Below are 10,204 nucleotides of genomic sequence, written 5' to 3'. Positions count from 1 at the left end.
TTGTAATTCGGTTATAATTTGACTGTTTTATAAGCATTTACATTTCTGGGTCAATATGACCCTAATATCTTATTCGTAACTTTTTTTGTGGGGTCGTTCCTGTTGCACCTTAAAATACTTTTTTCATGTCAGATGCTTCATTTCCACAAAATATTAAAAGTCAAGAAATTTCAGAACGATCGGATTATCAGGTAAAAAGTTATTCTACTTCGAAGTTTCGTTTTGGGTCATATTGACCCCAACATCTTACTAAGGTTAACATCCTCCAGAAGTATTCCCCGACAGATTTAAGAGCTAGAATGAATTATTATAATGTCCAGCCTTCCCGCATAATTATTTACCGTTTTTCGTACAGTTACAAATTCAACATGGACATAATTGATATCGTAGCCCATTAACGCTAAGTTCTTCGAACAATACATATTTATGATAAAACAATTACTTTGACCTTAATAAATGAGGTTTACGGTCTACGAACTATAATAACCGATTTTTCGTACGGTCAACATTCTTAACAACCCGTTGCTCAAAAGATTTAACTATTAGAGGGCGTGTGACTCGAGTCCAACAAAGATCTGTGAACAATTTTTCACAAATTTAATAACAATTTGCTCACCTGAAAACACGTTCTGTGATTATGCGCAGTCCAGTAATTTGACACCTTTGTTTGAAGGGTGGAAGAGCCAGACACTAAAACCAATTTAATAGTCAATCAGAAAAGGCTCGAGGTAATCGATTTCATAGTAACCCATGTAATAGAAAAATAATCTCAAGCATTGTGACGCAGATAGATCATAGATATTGAGAGCAATTTGAGCCATGACCATGTGCGCTCAAAAAAAAATCGACTGAGATATATTCAATCAATTATTCTGCTTAAATCGCCTCAATTAATATAGAGAACGATTCCTAATAAATCACAAAAATATAGCTAATGGTTATCAGTTAACACAATCTACTTCAGTTCAGAACAAAATTTATCTACAGTTCGAGTTTGCGATTCGTACTATTAAGAAGTATGTCCAACGAATACCCTTTAATAAGTGCATTCAATCCGGCGTTAAAAATTCAGCAGTTTTTAGGAACATCCAATCTTTTAAAATACGACCATCATAAGAAGCTGTACCTACTATACTTAATGGGATGCGTGACAGTCAATTTAATTATATGCATTAAGTGTTTCGCTGATACTTTTACAGAGATCCTTCAGAAATCTGTAATGAATGGAATAATAGACACGGTATCAATTTTCGCCTTAGAAATGGTTGCATTGAGCTTTCATCTCCAATCCCTTCTGATTTCGTTGAACAATCAAGATAATCATATTCTACATTACCTTGATCAAATAGACTCCGAATTTTATCATCGGCTGAAAACTACGTTTGATTATGATGCGTTATATCGCAACCTTAGTATAAAAGCAGCTATTTCGGTTTTAATCAGTATTGTGCTGCAAACTATTTCTATGATATCCATCGATTTTTGTGAAAGTGTTTATTGTAGCTTGCATCGCTTTTTTTGTACACTGGTTATGGTAAATGGTAACATCACTTTCCTAAGTTTGCTGAAGGAGCTGCACCGTCGAGTCCATCGTTTAAACTCATTGTTTAAACTAAACCAGCTAACGTCAAATAACGTAAAGGCAGACGATATGAAAAAACAATTTGAAAAAAAAATAATTTTTGGGGGCTTTAATATTTACAGGAACAAAAGTTGACAAAGCCGTTAAAGTATTGGAAAACTGAAGTTAACTTCTTCTCGATAGTTCATACAAAATGTTATCAAATTATTGAATGTATGAATGAGACCTTTGGCTATTCACACATTACTTCATTCGGTAAGTTATCTCAATATGATAAGAATAATATTCAGTTTTACTTACATTTTTTTCTATACTTCGCAGCATATTGTTTCTACATTCTTACTTGTTACACATTGTATGTCTTCGTAAACCTCTCCGAAGGAAGCGCAAAATGTTGGCCCAAAATGCTGTGTAAGATAAAGCATACTAACTCTACTGCTTGCGAAATCTCATAGAGAACCAAGTAAATGGCGCATTGGATCTATTTTCTCAATGTACACGTTTTGAAAGCTCATTCTCAGTTCAAAACGGTGCCAGCCACGTCCTTAAACACGAGCCTCACCTCGGAACTGTCATCTTTGCATTTCAGCTTTGCTGCGTTGCTTCCGTATTAAGGGGTGTGCTCTTGAAAATATGAGTGAATTTAATTTTGGATTCCGGGAGGCTTGTCCTCAAATACATATAGGGAAGAAAGTATAGTATGGGGAGACACACACGAGACTAAATTCATATCAGATTCCTGGTTACAAATTTGTGAAACTACTATTCTTTTCGTGCATCTGCATCGGTCGACGGTCAGTCAGGAAAGAGATCGAAAGGAGGTTAGTTTGGGTTGAGTTACCTGCTCCTTACTATAAAACTATTACAATATTGAGTAATTGAGACAACACTCTAACGAAAGCTGAGTATAGAACAGGAAGGAATTGGTCATTTGTATCTTGTTGCTACTAGAGACCGAGAACCCCTCTGCATCTCCATGACGGCCTTGGAATAGGGTATTGCGTAAGCTAGAAGGATTATTAACGTATTTTCCCAAAAGTACACGCGGCGCTCCTCAGAGGAAACGACGCACCGGGTTTTTTGCTGCCCTTATACTCGATTCTAATGGGGAGATAACAGTGCGGCGTTTCCTGGGGTGCGGTTGTTCCTTTCGGGTTCGGGTTCCTTGGGAACGAATGGGAAACGCCGCGTGGAATCTTGTGCAAATGCGCTTTTGGAAACATTACAACAGCCGCGCGGTGTATCGTATTGACAGCACCCTACAATATTTCATCCGGATTCACTTCGGCAAATGATGAGATCCATGGAAAGGAATTATTTTAATAGAACACGTGAACTCCCTACTCACGTTCCTTCCTATAGAAGTATTGTCCCAAGCAATTGTACAATTCAACGTGTGCTTCGCATAAGGAAAGAAACCACAGATCATACGCCAGATGTGCTTATCTTTCATTCAATTGTCCACTATGATTATAACAATATTATTAATAATTATTTACATCAGATCCCGTAGCAATTATCTTCACCAACACAACATACATGTTACAAATTACAAAAGCATGCAGCGAGATCACCCGTGAGGTAAGTGTACCTTTTGTAGGCTTTCTTTTTATTGCACATTTTTTAAATAAAAACAAACAATCGTCACGAACCCAGGGTAGGGTTTACACGTGTCGACACTAGACACACAAATATGGTTAAATTGTTCTATTATATTTATATTTTTTGGCCATTTCAGAACAATAACTTGTCACATAGAATCCATAAATTGAGCAACCAAACAACTAAATTTGTAATGCAACAAGAGGTAATATTTATATCATAGTGAAAATTGATAACTAATGAAAATTAGATGTACGAAATTGACGTCAAATTACTCTACACTGATGGACAAAAGTATTCGTCATTTTTCATAGAAAGTACTATGGAAATATGGAGCCCTCCTTAGCCGTGCGGTAAGACGCGCGACTACAAACCAAGATCATGCTGAGGGTGGCTGGGTTCGATTCCTGGTGCCGGTCTAGACAATTTTCGAATAGGAAATTGTCTCGACTTCCCTGGGCATAAAAGTATCATCATGTTAGCCTCATAATATACGAATGCAAAACTGGTAACTTGGCTTAGAAACCTCGCAGTTAATAACTGTGGAAGTGCCTAATTAACACTAAGCTGCGAGGCGGCTCTGTCCCAGTGTGGGGATGTAATACCAATAAGAAGAAGAAGAAGACTATGGAAATATGACGAATACCTATGTGCATCAGTGTATATCGAGTGATATAACGCGAAGTATGGGCACTGCTTTGTTTTCAACGTAGTATACACTGATTTACCGATTAATTCAAATATTTAGAGTAGAGTGGGGCAAGAGTACGCACTTAGTTTTCAATCGATCATGTGGCCCTTATGAAGCAAGCTTCTGCATATCAAATCAGTGTCGATGATTCATATACTCGTCCTTTATGTTACCCAGTGGAAAAAATATTGAAATTATTGAGATTCGTTTTAGTAGAACCCTTATTGCAAGACAAGTGAAAAACGCACTCTTACCCCACCGGTGGGGTAAAAGTACGCATCGGGTGCGGTAAGAGTACACATTTATCCAATCATGTGCTTTAAGTATGTATTAACACAAATAAGAGTTAATAACATTTAATTGATGTTTAATGAGCATATATTAGGGCATGTTTAAAGATTACGTAACTCATAAAGGGGGAGGGGGTCCTAAAAATGTGCACTTTCATACGAAAAACCAGTGTTTTCTATATATACAAAAAAACTACAGAGGTAATAATATATATCAGGTTTCGCGTGGCGTATAGAAAGGCATTTTCCTTAAAGAAAGTCCACCAATCACGTAACGTAAAATTTGGCTATTTCATCACCCCTCCCCCTTATCTTACACTGTTTGTATGAATCCTCTAAAAATTATATGGATCTTCATACATCTCGCAACCCCTCCCAGCTAAACGTTGCGTAATTTATGAATGTTTCTTTTGTTTAAATGATATTACCATTTAGATGAAATTGTATTTTTGTACTATGTTTAGGTGCACAACAAGTCCTAATACAATTTCATTACTTCGCTTCAGTGCTTTGTTCGCTAAGTCCTTTCTAACACCGAATTACTTCAACTTATCCTAAAAACTTGTGATAATTTCGAATTCTGTCCCTTTTTTCTTAGCTGTGGATCTTTACGCTTTGGAAGAAGTCTTATTTCGGCCGGAGATACGGGTTTGACATCAACTTGAAGATTCATATGCGTACTCTTGCCCTACTGGTTCGTGCGTACTTTTACCCCACAGTCCCAAAAATTATTCAAGTAATGGTTTTGACTTCTTGGAAAACCAACTGGATTGGTGTTCTGTACCATAAAGTACTCTATACAATAGGTTATCGAAATGGTATAATGTTCACCTGATTAAACGTATATATGGTAATGAAATACTAGTTGCGGAAATCCAATTTTTTTAGCAAAATGACCAAAAAGTTATCTAACTCCATATCTCCCTTGTTGTTTATTCAAATCGTTCACAATCACACATGATAACAGTTGGCCAGAACACCTGTCAAACTGATGCAGTACTGCTAGTTTATCTTTTTTTATTACTTCAAAAAATCGAAAACGTACTCTTACCCCACGCGCACTCTTGCCCCACTCTACTCTATTAGTTGATCCAGCGCGCGTATAATTAAGTGTACTAAAAGGCTACAGTGCATTATTCAAAAATCAAATTCAAATAATAAATTTCCAGCTTTGTCCATTACGAACGAATAATATAGAATATTCTGTCTTTATGCTTTATTCTTTTTTAGACAACCATTGATCTTGAGATGCTGTCTCATCAGCTGATGCATCAAAAGCTGGTTTTTCACACACACTACTTTTTTGACATCGATTTGAAGTTGCTGAATTTGGTAATTACATATGACGAAAATCGGACAAACGTATATCAACGAGAATGAGAACCAATCGTGACAAGCAAGCAGGGCTTATCCCGTGATAGTCAGAATAGGCTGTGCACCGGTTTTGGACAACTTAGTGCCTAATTTGGCCAACCTTGAAAAATACATATTTTTCCAAAATAATCGATCAGTTGAAAGCAGTGTTGAAGCGTGAGGGATATATCTCTTGTTGGAACTAATAAAACCCTTGCGAATTGCTTTATTTTTGAAGTTATTTGCAAAATTGGCCAAAATGGCCAAAACCGGTACAGTTCCCCTACATAAAAATGAATTTCTGTCTGTCTGAACCTTATAGACTCCGAAACTACTGAACCGATCGGCGTGAAAATGTGTATGTAGAGGTTTTTGGGGCCGGGGAAGGTTTTTAAGATGGCTTCAGACCCCTCCCCCTTTGGCAAGGGACTAATTAGAGAATAAAGAAAACTATATCAATTTTAGGCGAAACGAACTTCGTCGGGTCTGCTAGTTACATATAATAGTTAATCAACTTTTTGTGGATTTTTTTTTTTCATTAAAATGTTTTATCTAATTCATAGACAATTTCGCAGTTATATAATCCTAACCTATTTTTATTTATCAGGCCTGGTAGTGGGTCACTTTTTAGTGACTTGGTCACTTTTTTCGGGTCAGTCAATAAAAAGTCTCTTTTTTCGTCCTCAAGTCACTAAAGTCACTTTTTCTTAAAGATTTATAAAAAAAATACCACTTAGTACTTTTTGGCTTAAAATCTGTTCGCAACTTCTTAGTGACTTCAAATTCGATACAAATATCGGTGTTCTTATTAAATTGACAACAGCGTTTGATTGAAGGGATTTTGTGTCACAGATTATGATTGAGAATCTAAATATATTCAAAATGCTAATAGCAGACACTGCTTATTTAACCTTTTTGAAAAACTATTAAACTCTACACATTATCAATTGAACTGTTGAGTACTCAGATTCATCTTTTCAATAAAATTCTGATATTTTCATCTGAATCCTATATACTATATACACAATTTTAGATACATTTCCTGACAATTTAGACATCCCAAGCTGCATAAACTTTGGATATTCCATCAAGAAAAATCGTTAATTTTAAAAGATTTTTATTATTTTGAGTTTGACTGACTCACCGGTTGGTTGATCGAACTTTTATTATTGTCAATGTTAACGAGACTTCCGGCCCTTGGCCGGCTCATCTTGTATGTTCAATTTCTTGTTGAGGCTTTATGAAATCCTAAACAATTTTTTCAGATTCCGAAATGGTTCTGGTTTTCAGATTTATAAACTTTATGAGCCAATTGAATCTATGTCAAAAAATTATTTAAATGAATTTATATCATTGAAAGTGCCATTTTCACACACAAGATTTTCCGAATAAGTTCGAACCCCAAAAATTATTGCGCCTTAATATGTATAACTTGCCTCAAAGTTGTGTTGTTCACCACTGGAGCGGAAAATACAAAAATAAATTTAAAAAAGAATGCATCACTTTGTAAAATTTGATCAGTGTCTCATACTTGACTCGACTTGAAAGACATATACGTCATTACTGTTGAGGTCGAAGTACGTATACTTGTAAAGATTGCAAAGTTACGGAATTAAATAATTCAGGACAAGTGAAGACATTCCACTATATAGGAATACAATTTTCTTTTCATCAGTTTTGTTGAATAATGTTTTGCAATTCATAATTTTTTGTGGAATTTATTGCTTCTTCAAATTGAAATTTTCGGCCAAAAGATATTAGAGGGAGACATCATTTTTGAAAATTAATTGTAAAGGCCTTATTATAACTTCATATAAAAGTCAGTTTTTGTCACTGCAAATAAAATTAAAAGTCACTATTTGGTCACTATTTCTGAAGTTTAAAGTCACTATTTGGTCCCTTTTTTCACCAGTGTTGGTCACTAAAGTCACTATTTTGAGCGGCATTGACCGCTACCAGCCCTGATTTATAAATAATTTGTATATTTCCATTATAAATTTTAATTTTTGCATTGAAAATTATTTTTACGTTGTACATTGCTAATGACTTCTTGGTTGTTTTTTGAAAAATTCACTTATTTTTTTATGCAAAAAGTATAGGACAACTCTGTGTAGTTACGTGAAAAGCTTGCCTGCCTTCCACCCTAGCGGTGTTAAGTTTCGATCTTAGTGGGCCCCAATTGTATTTTCTAAGACGAAAAATGTATGGTCTTGCATTTTCTCCGATAGAAATTTGAAAATTTTAGCCGTTTGTCCCAGCACATTTGTTAAAAGGTATGACGTGTAGGCCGACGGAATTTAAAAAAACGAACTATGTACAGCTTATTATACTTTTTCTCGATGTTATACATAGAGTTACACAAACCTTAACTCATGTTTTTTTCAATCTTTTTCAGATGATTGGAGCCGTTACTACTTATCTCATTATCCTAATGCAGTTTGGTGTTTAAGCAAATTACTCATAGAAGGACAGCACATTATTATCAAATATTTATGCAATCACAAGCAAAATCCACAACCACAAACATGATGGCAAACTAAGTCGAAAGCCTCTACTGAGCATATCATGGATAGGCACTTTGTTCATAACTATTCTAGCTTGTTTCTTTTGTTTTCAACTGCTGGACTTGTACCATTTTCTGTAGATAGACAAGCGACTCATGTGAAAGAACGTCTCGTGAAAATCCTACTATGGATGACGATTTTCTTATTAACTAATTCGATTTGCGTCTATAATTTCTACGTAAATAGTCTGGTATGTAATTGGAACGGCTTGGTAATAAAATTTTCCGAATGGTGCATATTGATCCTACTAACTGCCGATACGTGTTGTGCCTTGATTGAAAGTTTATTATGTCGGCGCATCCACATGGCACTAATTAATGAAATCGACATTGTTGACTTTATTATTCGCAAAAAGTACACGACTCAATGTAGTAATCACAAAATTAAACAGCGCACATTGCTGAAACTTATATTTCTAGTTGTGATTTGGATATGCATAAACATTTGCGAAATAGTCCAAAAACAAGACAAAATAATAGCAATACAGAGAGCAATCACATTTTTTCCAGTCATGTGGCTACTTAAAGTAAGATTGATGATGGTGAGTAACCTATGTTATGTGAGTGTATCCTACTGCCAGTCGTTGGGGATAACGAAACTTTGCAATTAATTTTTGACAAGTCTGCAAGTTTAGGATTGAACCAAATTAATCATATAAAAAACAATCAAAATTGCTATTTGGACCTCTTGCTGACAAATATCTATGAAGATTTCTGTGTAACAGAATCTATCAATCCATTGTGGAAAAATGAAGCGTTCCACACTGCAATCGAATACTCGTTATTCATTCATGAGCAACAAAGACCCAACGATTGTGAGTATGAGGATGTCTTTGAATATAATTTAGCGAACTATGAAAATATTCGAGATAGGTTAAGAAGTGTAAACTGGCAAATAGTTTTAAGAAATGAAGAAAATGTCGAAGCATCTGTTAACATTTTTGCAGATTATTATCTGACATAATCTCACAAGAAACTCCACTAAAACGAAAACGACGTCATAACAATAATAAAGACCCAATTTGGTATAACCGGCAAATCAAGAATTTAAGAAATCGCAAGCAAAAAGCACACAAAATTTACAAAAGTCATAACAGTAATGAAAATTTAGTATATTACTTGGACGTATGCGATCAATTGAATTACGCTATCAGTAACGCATTGGAAGATTACAATTCAAAAACTGAGAGCGAAATAAAGTCCTGTCCTAAGAACTTCTTTGATTACGTAAAAACAAAACTGAAATCTAATAACTTTCCATCAATTATGCATCTTGACGAAAACGCGGGAGATAGCTCGGAAAAGAACTGTAATCTTTTTGCAGATTTTTTCCAGGAAACCTATTCTACATTTTCTGAAAATGATCGTGACCGCGACTATTTTGCATTTTTTCCAGACTTTTCAAATGATATTGGAGTGAATCAACTTCATGTCCATGACATATTGCAGGCCCTACGTAGTTTAGATGCTTCAAAAGGTCCTGGTCCTGATGGAATCCCTCCTATATTTATGAAAACCCTAGCAGTGGAACTAACCAGTCCATTATTTTGGCTATTTAATTTGTCACTAGAATCAGGAAAATTCCCAAATATATGGAAAAACTCATTTTTGATACCCATTTTCAAATCTGGAAAAAAATCAGACATACGTAATTATCGTGGAATAGCCATTATCTCTTGCATTCCAAAACTTTTTGAGGCCATAGTAAACGAAAAATTATTCAAACAAGTAAAAACCGAATAACAGACGCACAGCATGGCTTCTTTAAAGGGCGTTCAAGCTCAACTAATCTTCTTGAATTTGTTGACTATACCCTGAATGCAATGGATAAAGGAAACCATGTAGAAGCTCTTTATACTGACTTCAGTAAAGCATTTGATCACATAGATATACCCATGCTTCTATTCAAATTGAAAAAACTGGAATTGAGCCGGGACTACTCAAATGGCTTGAATCTTACTTAACTGATCGCCAATTGATTATAAAATTTAACAGCAATAGATCAAAACCCATTCAAGCCACTTCCGGTGTCCCCAGGGCTCTCATTTAGGGCCTCTATTATTCATAATATATGTAAACGACATTTCCTTCATTCTTGACAAACTTAAAGTGTTAATCTATGC

The 10,204-nt window shown here is 35.2% G+C and overlaps 1 protein-coding gene across 1 annotated transcript; it reads left to right on the top strand.

The window, feature by feature from the left end:
• The first annotated feature begins 592 nt into the window (after positions 1 to 592).
• Positions 593 to 8,167, top strand: LOC134223469 (gustatory receptor 68a-like). The gene is made up of 7 exons (XM_062702612.1): positions 593 to 728; positions 1,705 to 1,837; positions 1,904 to 1,993; positions 3,087 to 3,163; positions 3,321 to 3,389; positions 5,396 to 5,497; positions 7,914 to 8,167. Exons 2-7 carry the CDS (start codon positions 1,798 to 1,800, stop codon positions 7,965 to 7,967), a joined length of 432 nt encoding a protein of 143 aa, XP_062558596.1. The 5' UTR covers positions 593 to 728; positions 1,705 to 1,797; the 3' UTR covers positions 7,968 to 8,167.
• Positions 8,168 to 10,204: the final 2,037 nt, after the last annotated feature.

This window comes from Armigeres subalbatus, chromosome 3 (genome assembly GCF_024139115.2).
Source record: "Armigeres subalbatus isolate Guangzhou_Male chromosome 3, GZ_Asu_2, whole genome shotgun sequence".
Classification (NCBI taxonomy): domain Eukaryota; kingdom Metazoa; phylum Arthropoda; class Insecta; order Diptera; family Culicidae; genus Armigeres; species Armigeres subalbatus.
Note: the sequence above shows the minus strand (reverse complement) of the source record. Positions and strands in the feature narration are given on the sequence as shown.